Raw genomic sequence first — 16,813 nt, forward strand, 5'->3', positions numbered from 1 at the left:
TTTTCCACTGTATTTACTAAGGTTTCCCTAAAATCTGGCGCAGACAGAATTTCGGGTGCAATGCAACAGAATCTGGCGCACAACCCGACAAAACATGTGGGGTTTGCAATAGTAGGTCAATATGTCCTGTGAATGTAAAATCCGCAGCGCAGGTCAATTTTCACTGCGCTACTTTATTTGTCACAGATTTTTTTCTACAAAAATGGAAGCGGTTACATCACGTGACGCCATACACATTAGTGCCGAACGAGACCACCATATGGGGGGGGGGGGGGTGTAAGAGAGAAGGATAATTTCAGGGACATAGGGGGAGATTTATCAAAACCTGTGCAAAGGAAAAGTTACCCAGTTCCCATAGGCCGCAACGACCACCAGAGGAGTTTGTAGCAGTTTACTGCCCCCCCCCCCCCATTCAGAACACATGGACGCTCACCTGAGCTGAATGTACATGTAAATTGCGAGAAAACGTTCAGCCAACAGTGTACACCTATAGATTTGAGCTCTGGGTATCATCCTAGGCTCTAGCACCGGTAAGTATCCCCCTCCCCTCATTGATACTGTATATCAGTGGTCTCCAAACTGTGCACCTCCAGCTGATGCAAAACTACAACTCACAGAATGCCAACAGCATGCTGGGAGTTGTAGTTTTGAATCAGCTGGAAGTCCACAGTTTGGAGACCACTGATCTTAAAGGAGCACTCCAGGATATAAAAATGTATCCCCCATCCTAAAGGATAAGGAAAAAGTGTCAGATCGCAGGGGGGTGTCCAACTGCATCTCTATGGGAACGCCATACTGGAACACCCCCACCGATCTGATACTTGTTCCCTATCCTTAGGACAGGGGATATATTTTTATATCCTGGAGTACTCCTTTAAAATACAGGCGTTTTTCTTTGGCGTCACGTCACCGTGTTTTTTGTGGCTTTTTTCCCTTCCCATAGAAGTCTATGGCCAAGTCGACACGACGGTGTGATAATCTGTATGGAGTGTCTGGCATCGGCCCGGTGCCCGCAGATTGTCGTTCTGACCGTGGTCATAACCAGCGATAGTGAGACGAGACCAACCCCACTGATCCCAAGAAGCCCCCCCACCCCCGTATCCCGGAAGGAGACAGCACACAGCCGGGTGGTTCATCTACCTGCTTTATTGAGGTTTCACCAGCAGTGACATAAATTAGACAACGTGACTCAGAGCCGAGAACAGGGACGAAGCACAGAGACGTGAGAACCAAGCCGGTCCGCTGCACTCACCATTCACACCCTCTGCACTAGCACACAGCAGCCAGCAGAGCGGCGACACTCCATCACTCTCTCTTTCTCCAGCAAGGGGAAGGTTAACCATGTACCGCTCTGCAGATGGGAGAAGCAGTTAATGGCTTATTGCTCTGCAGCGCAGGGATCACACTACGATATACATAAGCAGCCTCCGGTGACACCAACACGGAGACCGAGGGGCACGATGTTTAGTAGGCGTGATTGGAGACGAACAGGGACTCTCCGGCCGCGGCTCCTGCCTGTCCGCTGGACACGTACTTGCCTTGGCAGGCCAGGCTGTTGGCCTGAAAGAAGGAGAAAAAAAAATAAAAAATATCTAAATAATAGTAAATATAAATACTACTACTAAAATAAATAATATTAAAATTAATAAATACTAAAATTAATAAATACTACTAAATTAAATACTAACATTTATAATAATTAATATTAAAATTAATACAAAAATAACTAAAATAAATACTACTACAATAAATAAAATTAATACTACTAAAATAAATACTACCAAAATAAATACTAAAAATAAATAAATAATACTACTAAATTAAATACTACTAAAGTAATAACTAATACATATATTTTTTTATTAATATTAGATCCCATAATGCAGTGCAGCAGAGTGTAAAGCACATTATGGGATCACTACTAAGCAGTCTGGGGTGTTAAAGGGTTACTCCGCCCCTTATCGGCTTATCCCCTATTCAAAGGATAGGGGATAAGATGTCTGATCACGGGGGACCCCTGCGATCTCCCTGCTGCACCCGGTGTTCATTTCGAACGTCAGAGGCTCATGACGTCACGGCCACGCCCCCTCAATGCAAGTCTATGGGAGGGGGCGTGACTGCCGTCACGCCCCCTCCCATAGACTTGCATTGAGGGGGCGTGACCGTGATGTCACAAGCCTCTGCTCCACATTGACAGTGATCTGGCACGGAACGAAGTTCAGTCCTTGCACCAGATGTCAGGGGTCCCAAATCAGAGATCGCGGGGGTCCCCCCCATAATCAGACATCTTATCCGCTATCCTTTGGATAGGGTATAAGTTGTCTAGGGGCGGAGTACCCCTTTAAAGTACAGTCAGTAGGCAGCAGAATTGAGACTGCAGCTCTGGATGTAACTAGAGGTGAAGGCTTGAAGTATGCTCGCCACCTAGTGGTCATGTGGAGGATTGCAGCGGTGGACGCCAGGTCTACATACCAGTGCGCGCTTGGTGTACTCCTCCTGAGCGTTCTTGACGTTCTCCTTCTTGCCGCCCCAGGCTTTGAGGGCAGAGGCCTGCAGGGCGCGGCCATAGGAGAAGGTCAGGGGCCAGGGCTTGTGCAGGGGGCACTTGTTGATGGCGTTCAGGTGAACTGTGGCTTCCTCCTCACTCTGACCTCCAGACAGGAAAGTGATACCTACAGGAAGGAGACGCCGGAGATTACGGCCATGACCTAAAGGAATCTCATCACGTTACACAACCGACTGCGGCCCCCCTTCTTACCGGAGACTGCAGGGGGCACGGTACGCCTCAAGGCGGTGACTGTTGCCATGGCGACCTCCTCGGGGGTGTACTTCTTGGTGCAGGCGTGGCCAGGTGTCACCATGTTGGGTTTCAGCAGAGTTCCCTCCAGGTAGACGTGGTGGTCGCTGAGGGCTTTGTACACGGCAGCCAGGACCTGAAATGACACGGACGCCATTAGAGCGATGGATGTCACATGTGTCGTACGTGGCTCCGCCCCCCTCGCTCTGTGCGCAGCCACTTACCTTCTCGGTGACGTACTGGCATCTCTTCAGATCGTGATCACCGTCGGGGAGGACCTCAGGCTCCACAATGGGGACAATGCCGTTCTGGAAGGATAGAAAGAGCATGGTCATAAGGGGCGGGGCTGTGACTACTAGAGTCATGGTCAAAATGGGCGGGTCTGTGACTACTTCAGTCTATACATGGTCATAAGGGGCGGGGCTGTGACTACTAGAGTCATGGTCATAAGGGGCGGGGCTGTGACTACTAGAGTCATGGTCAAAATGGGCGGGTCTGTGACTACTTCAGTCTATACATGGTCATAAGGGGCGGGGCTGTGACTACTAGAGTCATGGTCATAAGGGGCGGGGCTGTGACTACTAGAGTCATGGTCATAAGGGGCGGGGCTGTGACTACTAGAGTCATGGTCATAAGGGGCGGGGCTGTGACTACTTCAGTCTATACATGGTCATAAGGGGTGGGGCTGTGACTACTAGAGTCATGGTCATAAGGGGCGGGGCTGTGACTACGACTACTTCAGTCTACATAGCCTCATGGTTTCAGGAGGAGAAGCGCTATGACTACTACAGTGTATACAGACTTATGGTCCTATGGGATGAGACCATTACTACAGTGTATACAGCCTAAAGGTCCTAGGGGGCGGGGCCGTGACTACTACAGTGTATACAGCCTAAAGGTCCTAGGGGGTTGGGCCGTGACTACTACAGTGTATACAGCCTCATGGTCCTAGGGGAAGGGCCATGATTACAAGTCTATACAGCCTCATAGGGGGTGTGGCCATTACTAGAGTGTATATATAGCCTCATGTCACAGGGGGGCGGGGTCATGACTACTTTAGTCTACATAGCCTGATGGTTAAGAGGCAGAGCTGTGACTAATGAAAACAGTGATGTCATAAGGGGCGGTGACTACTTAAGTATATAAGCCCTGGGCTACAGCCGCAGTCCACAGCAGTACATTGAGTTGTGCGCCCTCTTGTGGACGGCAGACGGCAAGACGTCAATCTTGTATCTATACTAAAAAAAAAAGTTGCAGTGAAGCCCTAACCTTGAGGTCAATGCGTTGCTTACCTGTTGGCAAATGCTGGCATAGCGGGCCAGTACGTTGGCATTCTCAAAGATGGAGAGCTGAGAGGGGGTGTGCTCGGAGATCTTCAACACGCAGCGCCACTTGGCAAAGTCGGCGCCGTCCTTCTTGTACTGGGCACAGCGCTCAGAAAGGCCGTCGAGACCTGCAGGCAGGACACATAAGGTTACCGGGTGCCACTTAACCCCTTAATGACCAAGCCCATTTTCATCTTAAAGGGGTTGTGCGCTGCCCTGCAGTTCGGAGCTTCACTCACAGAATCCGGAAGTTGATTACTCCGAACGCTGTGTGCGGGCTTCCGTGACGTCACGAAGGGGCCGCTGTCACGCCCCCTTCCCATAGACTTTGGTAGAGGGGGCGGGCGTGACGTCACGCCCGGCGGCCGCAAACACGGAAGCCCGCACACAGCGTTCGGAGTAATCAACTTCCGGACGCTGTGAGCGAAGCTCCGAACTGCAGGGCAGCGCACAACCCCTTTAACCCCTTAAGGACCGGAGGTTTTTCCGTTTTTGCATTTTCATTTTTTGCTCCTTGCCTTTAAAAAATCATAACTCTTTCAAATTTACACCTAAAAATCCCTATGATGGCTTATTTTTTGCGCCACCAATTCTACTTTGTAATGACGTCAGTCATTTTGCCCAAAAATCTATGGTGAAGCGGGAAAAAACATCATTGTGCGACAAAATTGAAAAAAAAACGCTGTTTTGTAACTTTTGGGGGCTTCCGTTTCTACGTAGTACATATTTCGGTAAAAATGACACCTGATATGTATTCTGTAGGTCCATACGATTAAAATGATCCCCTACTTATATAGGTTTGATTTTGTCGGACTTCTGGAAAAAATCATAACTACATGCAGGAAAATTAATACGTTTAAAATTGTCATCTTCTGACCCCTATAACTTTTTTATTTTTCTGTGTATGGGGCGGTATGAGGGCTCATTTTTTGCGCCGTGATCTGAAGTTTTTAACGGTACCATTTCTGCATTGATAGGACTTATTGATCACTTTTTATTCATTTTTAAATGATATAAAAAGTGACCAAAAATGCACTATTTTGGACTTTGGAATTTTTTTCCGCGCACGCCATTGACCGAGCGGTTTAATTAATGATATATTTTTATAATTCGGACATTTCCGCACGCGGTGATACCATATATGTTTATTTTTATTTACACTGTGTTTTTTTTTTTATTGGAAAAGGGGGGTGATTCAAACTTTTAATAGGGGAGGAGTTAAATGATCTTTATTCACTTTTTTTTTCACTTTTTTTTTGCAGTGTTACAGCTTCCATAGGGACCTATAACACTGCACACACTGATCTCTTACACTGATCATTGTTATCCCATAGGGACCTATAACACTGCACACACTGATCTCTTATACTGATCATTGTTATCCCATAGGGACCTATAACACTGCACACACTGATCTCTTATACTGATCATTATTATCCCATAGGGACCTATAACACTGCACACACTGATCTCTTATACTGATCATTGTTATCCCATAGGGACCTATAACACTGCACACACTGATCTCTTATACTGATCATTGTTATCCCATAGGGACCTATAACACTGCACACACTGATCTCTTATACTGATCATTGTTATCCCATAGGGACCTATAACACTGCACACACTGATCTCTTATACTGATCATTATTATCCCATAGGGACCTATAACACTGCACACACTTATCTCTTATACTGATCATTGTTATCCCATAGGGACCTATAACACTGCACACACTGATCTCTTATACTGATCATTGTTATCCCATAGGGACCTATAACACTGCACACACTGATCTCTTATACTGATCATTGTTATCCCATAGGGACCTATAACACTGCACACACTGATCTCTTATACTGATCATTGTTATCCCATAGGGACCTATAACACTGCACACACTGATCTATTATATTGATCATTCGTTTCTCATAAGAAACCAGTGATCGATGATTCTGCCGGATGACTGCTCATGTCTGGATCTCAGGCACTGAGCAGTCATTCGGCGATCGGACAGCGAGGAGGCAGGAAGGGGCCCTCCGCTGTCCTGTCAGCTGTTCGGGATGCCGCGATTAGCCGCGGCTATCCCGAACAGCCCGACTGAGCTAGCCGGGAACTTTCACTTTCACTTTTAGCCGCGCGGCTAAAGGGTTAATAGCGCGCGGCGCCGTGATCGGTGCTGCGCGCTATTAGAGGCGGGTCCCGGCTTCACTATGACGCCGGGCCCGCCATGATATGACGCGGGGTTACTGTGTAACCCGCGTTATATCAGAAGAGCAGGACCAAGGACGTACCGGTACGTCCTTGGTCCTTAAGGGGTCAAGGACCAGGCCAATTTTATTTTTGCGTTTTCGTTTTTTCCTCCTCGCCTTCTAAAATCCATAACTCCTTTATATTTCCATCTACGGACCCATATAAGGGCTTGTTTTTTGCATGACCAATTGTACTTTGTAATGAAACCTCTCATTTTACCATAAAATGTACGGCGAAGCCAAAAAAAAAAAAAATTTTTTTTAAGGGAGGAATTTTAAATGAAAACCACAATTTTGCACATTTGAGGGTTTCGTTTTCACGCTGTACAATTTACGGTAAAAATGACCTGTTCTTTATTCTGTGGGTCAATACGATTAAAAGGATACCCATGGCTAGATACTTTTATATTTTTGTACCGCGTAAAAAAAAAATAAAAAAAAAAAAAATCAAACTTTTTGTACATAATCAGTAATCGAAAAATCGCCCTCATTTGGCCACCTATAACTTTTTTATTTTTCCGTATATAGAGCGGTATGAGGGCTAATTTTTTTGCGCCGTCATCTGTACTTATTGATACCACATTTACATATATAAAAACTTTTAGATAATTTTTTATTAATTTTTTTTTTTTTTTTAAAGTGACAATAAAAAGCAGCATTTTTGGATTTTTTTTTCGCTTATGCCGTTCACCGTACGGGATCATTAACATTATGTTTTGATAGTTCGCACATAGCGATACCAAATATGTAAATATATTTATTTATTTTTAACGCTTTTGGGGGTTAGATTTTTTACATTTTTTAAATCAACTGGTGCCAGAAAGTTAAACAGATTTGTAAATTACTTCTATGGAAAAAAATCTTTATCCTTCCAGTACTTATTAGTGGCTGTATATTACAGAGAAACTCTTTGTTTTTGGATTTCTTTTTTTTTTTTTTTTCCTGACCACAGTGCTCTCTGCTGACACCTCTGTCCGTATCAGGTACTGTCCAGAAAAGGGGCAAATCCTCATAGCAAACATATGCTTCTCTGGACTGTTCCTGTAGAGGTGTCAGCAGAGAGCACTGTTGTTAGAAAAGAGATCCAAAAACAAAAGAACTTTCTTTGTAATATATAGCCACTATAGATGAGCGAACTTACAGTAAATTCAATTCATCACGAACTTCTCGGCTCGGCAGTTGATGACTTTTCCTGCATAAATTAGTTCAGCTTTCAGGTGCTCCCGTGGGCTGGAAAAGGTGGATACAGTCCTAGGAAAGAGTCTCCTAGGACTGTATCCACCGGAGCACCTGAAAGCTGAACTCATTTATGCAGGAAAAGTCATCAACTGCCGAGCCGAGAAGTTCGTGACGAATCGAATTTACTGTAAGTTCGCTCATCTATAGTGGCTGTATATTACAAACAAAGTTCTTTTATTTTTGGATCTCTTTTTTCTAACCACAGTGCTCTCTGCTGACACCTCTACAGGAACTGTCCAGAGAAGCACATGTTTGCTATGGGGGATTTGCCCCTTTTCTGCACAGTACCTGATACGGACAGAGGTGTCAGCAGAGAGCACTGTGGTCAGGAAAAAAAAAAAAAAAAATCAAAAAACAGAGTTTCTCTGTAACATACAGCCACTAATAAGTACTGGAAGGATAAAGATTTTTTTAATAGATGTAATTTACAAATCTGTTTAACTTTCTGGCACCAGTTGAATAAAAACCAAAAAATGTTTTCCACCGGAGTACCCCTTTAAATCTGTTATGAAACGCAGGGATAGAACAATGTTTTCCCAACCAGGTTGCCTCCAGCTGTTGCAAAACTACAACTCCCAGCATGCCTGGACAGCCGAAGGCTGTCCGGGCATGCTGGGAGTTGTAGTTTTGCAACAGCAGGAGGCTCCCTGGTTGGAAACCAATGCCATAGAGACTGTTCTACAATATTATTAAACGTTCTGACCCCCTGACTATCTCTCTACACCGCCTGGCACGTAACGTGGCATCGGGCCTCCTTACCCTGTGTTGTGGTCTCTCCATTGGTTCCGGCAAGAGGGACGACACCTTTGTCGACCTGATAGAAAAAAAATAAATAAATAAATTAATTAATTAATTAATTAATAAAAAACACCGCCATTAAATGATCCATAAAAAAAATAAAAAAATAAAAAAATTAAAGTCACCGCCAGATGCAGATCTTCTCCCTGGCAACATGGACGCCGCTTACCTTGATGCCTACGATGGCGCCCTTGTCCTTGATGACCTTGGTGAATGGAGTGCCATCATCTGTCTTGTGGTAAAGAGTCTCGTGGAACAGGATGACGCCCCCGATGCAGGGGTTCACTCTCTGGTCGGCAGTGAAGAGAAGCTGGCGGTAGAAGCGGCGGTTCTCCTCAGTGTTCTCCGCGCCGATGGAGCTCAGGCGCTTGGCGATGCTACCTGTTGGGGGGGGGGGGGGGGGGGCACAGTTGTTAAAGCGCTGACCAACACCTGTACCATAAAAGAGGACCCCCAAGTACCACTGAAAGGGGTCTCCGATCATTCTTTGAGAAACAGCGCCACTATTGTCCACAGTTTGTGACTGGTACTGCAGCTCAGCTTCCATTGAAGTGACTGGATAAGAGTAATAATGCCACACACAAGAGGGGCGCTGTTTTTTCTAATCTTGGATAACCAATTAAATTCAAAGCAGTGTTTCCCCAACCAGGGTGCCTCCAGCTGTTGCAAAGTTACAACTTTTGGCCCTCGGCTGTCCGGGCATGCTGGGAGTTGTAGTTTTGTAATAGCTGGAGGCATCCTGGTTGGGAAACACTGCTTTAGAGGGCTGTTCTCTTCTAAACAGTGCCACACATGAACACAGGCCGTGTGCGGTATTACAACTTGGCTCTATTTAAAAAAGGGGTACTCCAAGAATTTTTTTTATTTTCACTATATATTTATTTTTATTTATTTTTTATCCCCTGGTACCAGAAATTTAAAACAGATTAGTAAATTACTTATATTTAAAAATCTTAATCCTTCCAGTACTTATCAGCTGCTATATGCTCTAAAGGAAGTTCTTTTATTTTTTAATTTCTTTTTGTCTGACCACAGTGCTCTCTGCCTCTCTCTATTTTAGGAACTGTCCGGAGCAGGATAGGTTTGCTATGGGGATTTGCTATTACTCTAGACCAGTGGTCTTCAACCTGCGGACCTCCAGATGTTGCAAAACTACAACTCCCAGCCGGGCATGCTGGGAGTTGTATTTTTACAACATCTGGAGGTCCGCAAGTTGGAGACCACTGTTCTAGACCGTTCCTAAAATGGACAGAGGTGTCAGCAGAGAGCACTGTGGTTAGGGAGAAAGTAAATTCTAAAAGAAAAGAACTTCCTCTGGAACATACAGCAGCTGATAAGTACTGAAAGGATTAAGATTTTTTTAATAGAAGTAATTTACAAATCTGTTTAGCTTTCTGCCACCAGTTGATCAGGTGACCTAGTGGAGCACCCCTTTAATTTAATACAATTGAGCTGCAATTCCACACACAACCTGAAGAAAACAGGGGTGCCGTTTTTTGTAATTCTGGATAACCCATTTAATTTAAAGCAGTGTTTCCCAACCAGGGCGCCTCCAGCTGTTGAAAAACTGCAACTCCCCACATGCCCGGACTACAGCAGCTGGAGGCGCCCTGGTTGGGAAACACGGCTTTAAAAAGGTTAAAGAAAAAGATGGCCGTTCTCTTCTAAAACAGCACCACACCTAACTGCAGGTTGTGTCTGGTATTGCAGCTCCGACAAGACCAATGAGGCAGAGCTGCAGTACCACACGCGAGCTGAGGACAAGTGTGGCGCTGTTAATGCTGGGGTCACACCAACATCGTAGGAGCGGAATGGAACAACTACCGTATATACTCGAGTATAAGCCGACCCGAATATAAGTCGAGGACCCAAATTTCACCCCGAAAACCCAGGAAAAAAAGTTATTGACTCGACTATAAGCCTAGGGTGGGAAATACATCATCCCCCCATGTAATCATCCAGACCCCATCATCATCATCATCACCGACTGTCAATCCCTTCATCAGTGGTCTCCAACCTGCGGACCTCCAGATGTTGCAAAACTACAACACCCAGCATGCCCGGACAGCCATCAGTGGTCTTCAACCTGCGGACCTCCAGAGGTTTCAAAACTACAACACCCAGCATGCCCGGACAGCCATCAGTGGTCTTCAACCTGCGGACCTCCAGAGGTTTCAAAACTACAACACCCAGCATGCCCGGACAGCCATCAGTGGTCTTCAACCTGCGGACCTCCAGAGGTTTCAAAACTACAACACCCAGCATGCCCGGACAGCACGCTGTCCGGGCATGCTGGGAGTTGTAGTTTTGAAACCTCTGGAGGTCCGCAGGTTGAGGACCACTGAGAAGGGATTGAGAGGCGGAGAGTTCACTCGAGTATAAGCCGAGGGGGGGTGTTTTCAGCACGAAAAATCGTGCTGAAAAACTCGGCTTATACTCGAGTATACACGGTAAATGGTGTCCGTCATTTTAGGTAAAATCAGTCAATGAAATCACGAAAATGAAAAATGGCGTCAACAACTACGGCGATGAATGGCACAGGGCGGAGCTTGGATTCCAATGGCGATGAATGGCACAGGGCGGAGCTTGGATTCCAACATGGCCGACTTTTGTTGGCGGTTGCTATGGTGACAATGTCAGAAAGCAGTGATGTTTTATTTTCCGATTAGCGACAACACGCGGCGGCGGCGGCGCTTACCTGTGGACTCATCGGCTGCCAGGATGCCCTTGCCGGTTGCCACGATACGCTGAGCGATGTCATGGAGCTCCTTCTTCTGCTCGGCAGTAAAGGCGGGGAATTCGGTAGGCATGGTGCTGCGTACTGCGGAGACAGAAAAGAGGGGGGTGTCAGGTGATCGTCTTAAAGGGGCAGCGCCCCTTTATGGTCTGTTTACAATACACACAGGAGAGCCTAATCCTCAGTAAGGGCCGGGCGGCGCAGGTAACGTGACACACCTATAGAGCCGAACCCAGCCCTGACGCACTACGGTTAACCCTGACAGCGCCAGGACGCTGCACCATCAGCTATTTCTAGAGTCTTCTATCTCCAGCGCCCCCCGCAGGGTCCGGCCCACAAACATGGACGTCTAAAAATAAGTCAGGAAGAGACTCAGCCGGGGAAAGTGACAGTGAAGGAGACGTGAAGGGCGCTCGGCTGCGCTGCGGACCACCAGGGGTTAAGGATGCCGTCTGCTCAGTGATGTCTCAGACCGCAAGGAAGTGATAAAGCAGGAAACGTGTATTGCGGAAACCGAGGAGCTCAGCAAGGTGACATGAAGCGCCAAGATTAACCCCTACACTGCCAGCGCCTGCGGACACAGACGACAGAGCAGCGGGCGCCGCATCAGGTCATCTGGTCTGTGCCAAGAGCAACGTATACAACGTATATACCACAGAACATCAGGACGCTCTACCCCATCAGCCTCCTATATACCCCCCCTCATCAGCCTCCTATATACCCCTCCTCACCAGCCTCCTATATATCCCCTGCACCCCCTCCTCAGCCTCCTATATACCCCCCCCCTCATCAGCCTCCTATATACCCCCCCCTCATCAGCCTCCTATATACCCCTCCTCACCAGCCTCCTATATATCCCCTGCACCCCCTCCTCAGCCTCCTATATACCCCCCCTCCTCATCAGCCTTCTATATACCCCCTGCACCTCCTCATCAGCCTCCTATATACCCTCCTCCTCATCAGCCTCCTATATACCCTCCTCCTCATCAGCCTCCTATATACCCTCCTCCTCATCAGCCTCCTATATACCCTCCTCCTCATCAGCCTCCTATATACCCTCCTCCTCATCAGCCTCCTATATACCCCCCCTCCTCATCAGCCTCCTATATACCCTCCTCCTCAGCCTCCTATATACCCCCCCCCCCTCCTCATCAGCCTCCTATATACCCCCCCCTCCTCATCAGCCTCCTATATACCCCCCCTCCTCATCAGCCTCCTATATACCCCCCCTCCTCACCAGCCTCCTATATACCCCCCCTCCTCACCAGCCTCCTATATACCCCCCCTCCTCACCAGCCTCCTATATACCCCCCCTCCTCACCAGCCTCCTATATACCCCCCCTCCTCACCAGCCTCCTATATACCCCCCCTCCTCACCAGCCTCCTATATACCCCCCCTCCTCACCAGCCTCCTATATACCCCCCCCTCCTCACCAGCCTCCTATATACCCCCCCTCCTCACCAGCCTCCTATATACCCCCCCTCCTCACCAGCCTCCTATATACCCCCCCTCCTCACCAGCCTCCTATATACCCCCCCTCCTCACCAGCCTCCTATATACCCCCCCTCCTCACCAGCCTCCTATATACCCCCCCTCCTCACCAGCCTCCTATATACCCCCCCTCCTCACCAGCCTCCTATATACCCCCCCTCCTCACCAGCCTCCTATATACCCCCCCTCCTCACCAGCCTCCTATATACCCCCCCTCCTCACCAGCCTCCTATATACCCCCCCTCCTCACCAGCCTCCTATATACCCCCCCTCCTCACTAGCCTCCTATATACCCCCCTCCTCATCAGCCTCCTATATACCCCCCTCCTCATCAGCCTCCTATATACCCCCCTCCTCATCAGCCTCCTATATACCCCCCCCTCATCAGCCTCCTATATACCCCCTGCACCCCCTCCTCAGCCTCCTATATACCCCCTCCTCATTAGCCTCCTATATACCCCCCTCCTCATCAGCCTCCTATATACCCCCCCTCATCAGCCTCCTATATACCCCCCCTCATCAGCCTCCTATATACCCCCTGCACCCCCTCCTCAGCCTCCTATATACCCCCTCCTCATCAGCCTCCTATATACCCCCCTCCTCATCAGCCTCCTATATACCCCCCCTCATCAGCCTCCTATATACCCCCCCTCATCAGCCTCCTATATACCCCCCCCCTCATCAGCCTCCTATATACCCCCTGCACCCCCTCCTCAGCCTCCTATATACCCCCTCCTCATTAGCCTCCTAAATACCCCCCTGCACCCCCCTCCTCATTAGCCTCCTATATACCCCCCCTCCTCATCAGCCTCCTATATACCCCCTGCACCTCCTCATCAGCCTCCTATATACCCCCCCTCCTCACCAGCCTCCTATATACCCCCCCTCCTCACCAGCCTCCTATATACCCCCCCCTCCTCACCAGCCTCCTATATACCCCCCCCTCCTCACCAGCCTCCTATATACCCCCCCTCCTCACCAGCCTCCTATATACCCCCCCTCCTCACCAGCCTCCTATATACCCCCCCTCCTCACCAGCCTCCTATATACCCCCCTCCTCACTAGCCTCCTATATACCCCCCCTCCTCATCAGCCTCCTATATACCCCCCTCCTCATCAGCCTCCTATATACCCCCCCTCATCAGCCTCCTATATACCCCCCCTCATCAGCCTCCTATATACCCCCTGCACCCCCTCCTCAGCCTCCTATATACCCCCTCCTCATTAGCCTCCTAAATACCCCCTGCACCCCCCTCCTCATTAGCCTCCTATATACCCCCCCTCCTCATCAGCCTCCTATATACCCCCTGCACCTCCTCATCAGCCTCCTATATACCCCCCTCCTCATCAGCCTCCTATATACCCCCCTCCTCATCAGCCTCCTATATACCCCCCTCCTCATCAGCCTCCTATATACCCCCCTCCTCATCAGCCTCCTATATACCCCCCCTCCTCATCAGCCTCCTATATACCCCCCCTCCTCATCAGCCTCCTATATACCCCCCCTCCTCATCAGCCTCCTATATACCCCCCCTCCTCATCAGCCTCCTATATACCCCCCCTCCTCATCAGCCTCCTATATACCCCCCCCTCCTCATCAGCCTCCTATATACCCCCCCCTCCTCATCAGCCTCCTATATACCCCCCCCTCCTCATCAGCCTCCTATATACCCCCCCCCTCCTCATCAGCCTCCTATATACCCCCCCTCCTCATCAGCCTCCTATATACCCCCCCTCCTCATCAGCCTCCTATATACCCCCCCTCCTCATCCCTACCATACCCTGTGATCCCCATATACCCCCTGCCCCACCTCCATGACCTCACTAGTCACCCACTGTCCCATCACTAAATGCCATGTCCCCCCCATACAGCTCCTGAGCCCACAGTGCCCCCCCCCCCACCTACCCCCTTCTTCTAATCACCCCCATTCCCTGCACCCCCTCCCTGTACACACCCCTTCTCAATAGTCCTCTCACTGTACCCCCTCTCCTAAAGGAAACCCCCTCCACACACCCCTCTCCCCTCCGGTACCGCACCTCTCCCCCTCTCCCCTCCGGTACCGCACCTCTCCCCCTCTCCCCTCCGGTACCGCACCTCTCCCCCTCTCCCCTCCGGTACCGCACCTCTCCCCCTCTCCCCTCCGGTACCGCACCTCTCCCCCTCTCCCCTCCGGTACCGCACCTCTCCCCCTCTCCCCTCCGGTACCGCACCTCTCCCCCTCTCCCCTCCGGTACCGCACCTCTCCCCCTCTCCCCTCCGGTACCGCACCTCTCCCCCTCTCCCCTCCGGTACCGCACCTCTCCCCCTCTCCCCTCCGGTACCGCACCTCTCCCCCTCTCCCCTCCGGTACCGCACCTCTCCCCCTCTCCTCCGGTACCGCACCTCTCCCCCTCTCCCCTCCGGTACCGCACCTCTCCCCCCTCTCCCCTCCGGTACCGCACCTCTCCCCCTCTCCCCTCCGGTACCGCACCTCTCCCCCCCCCCGGTACCGCACCTCTCCCCCTCCGGTACCGCACCTCTCCCCCCCCCCCCGGTACCGCACCTCTCACCTCCTGTCTGTTCTCCCGTAGAATGGTTCTCAGTGCTCGGGCTCAGAACGTCATGTACCAACTTGTGTGGGCGGGGCTTCCTCTTAAAGGGCCACACACCGCACAGAGCCCCATCATGTGAAGGTCACCGGGGGTTATAGAGCTGCAGACGTGATGAGGGGCCGGGAGAGCGGAGGGGAGGGGCGGTCTGGCTTAGACTTGTAGTCCCCCTAAGAACACATTATAATAATCACCAGAATACATGTGCGGGGGAGACACGGAACATGTGACACATACATGTAGTGATGACGTCATGCAGACGTGACGCCGATCACAGCACCAGCGATTACGTCACTGACAGTTATCCCTGCCCGGCATCCCCTCCCCCAGACTTCCGGTACATCACAGACTGCAGAGCATCTCATAGAGACCATTACTGTATGACTAATATAGTGTTACTGCAGAGCATCTCATATAGTGTTACTGCAGAGCATCTCATATAGAGTATTACTGCAGAGCATCTCATATAGAGTATTACTGCAGAGCATCTCATACAGTATTACTGCAGAGCATCTCATACAGTATTACTGCAGAGCATCTCATATAGTGTTACTGCAGAGCATCTCATATAGTGTTACTGCAGAGCATCTCATATAGAGTATTACTGCAGAGCATCTCATACAGTATTACTGCAGAGCATCTCATATAGTGTTACTGCAGAGCATCTCATATAGTGTTACTGCAGAGCATCTCATAGAGACCATTACTTTATGACTAATATAGTGTTACTGCAGAGCATCTCATATAATGTTACTGCAGAGCATCTCATATAGTGTTACTGCAGAGCATCTCATATAGAGTATTACTGCAGAGCATCTCATATAGAGTGTTACTGCAGAGCATCTCATATAGAGTATTACTGCAGAGCATCTCATATAGAGTGTTACTGCAGAGCATCTCATATAGAGTATTACTGCAGAGCATCTCATATAGTGTTACTGCAGAGCATCTCATTTACAGTGTTACTGCAGAGCATCTCATATAGTGTTACTGCAGAGCATCTCATATAGAGTATTACTGCAGAGCATCTCATATAGAGTATTACTGCAGAGCATCTCATACAGTATTACTGCAGACCATCTCATATAGTGTTACTGCAGAGAATCTCATATACAGTGTTACTGCAGAGCATCTCGTATAGTGTTACTGCAGAGCATCTCATATACAGTGTTACTGCAGAGCATCTCATATAGAGTATTACTGCAGAGCATCTCATATAGTGTTACTGCAGAGCATCTCATATACAGTGTTACTGCAGAGCATCTCATATAGTGTTACTGTAGAGCATCTCATAAAGGGTATTACTGCAGAGCATCTCATATACAGTGTTACTGCAGAGCATCTCATATAGAGTATTACTGCAGAGCATCTCATATAGTATTACTGCAGAGCATCTCATATAGTGTTACTGCAGAGCATCTCATATACAGTGTTACTGCAGAGCATCTCATATAGAGTATTACTGCAGAGCATCTCATATACAGTGTTACTGCAGAGCATCTCATATAGTGTTACTGCAGAGCATCTCATATAGAGTATTACTGCAGAACATCTCATATAGTGTATTACTGCAGAGCATC

At 48.8% G+C, this 16,813-nt stretch overlaps 1 protein-coding gene across 2 annotated transcripts; it reads right to left on the reverse strand.

Annotated features, from left to right (window-relative positions):
• Positions 1 to 1,126: 1,126 nt before the first annotated feature.
• ALDOA (aldolase, fructose-bisphosphate A) lies at positions 1,127 to 15,218 on the reverse strand. 2 transcript variants are annotated; one of them, XM_056536970.1, is made up of 9 exons: positions 15,195 to 15,218; positions 11,114 to 11,236; positions 8,585 to 8,796; positions 8,377 to 8,431; positions 4,090 to 4,250; positions 3,022 to 3,105; positions 2,759 to 2,933; positions 2,473 to 2,672; positions 1,127 to 1,560 (listed from the first exon to the last, which is right to left on the reverse strand). In XM_056536970.1, the coding sequence occupies exons 2-9, from the start codon at positions 11,223 to 11,225 to the stop codon at positions 1,465 to 1,467; spliced, it is 1,095 nt and encodes a 364-aa protein (XP_056392945.1). In that variant the 5' UTR covers positions 11,226 to 11,236; positions 15,195 to 15,218; the 3' UTR covers positions 1,127 to 1,464. The 2 variants fall into 2 exon arrangements, with proteins under 2 accessions (XP_056392945.1, XP_056392946.1); XM_056536971.1 differs by lacking the exon at positions 15,195 to 15,218 and adding an exon at positions 15,140 to 15,163.
• Positions 15,219 to 16,813: the final 1,595 nt, after the last annotated feature.

This window comes from Hyla sarda, chromosome 8 (genome assembly GCF_029499605.1).
Source record: "Hyla sarda isolate aHylSar1 chromosome 8, aHylSar1.hap1, whole genome shotgun sequence".
Lineage (NCBI taxonomy): Eukaryota > Metazoa > Chordata > Amphibia > Anura > Hylidae > Hyla > Hyla sarda.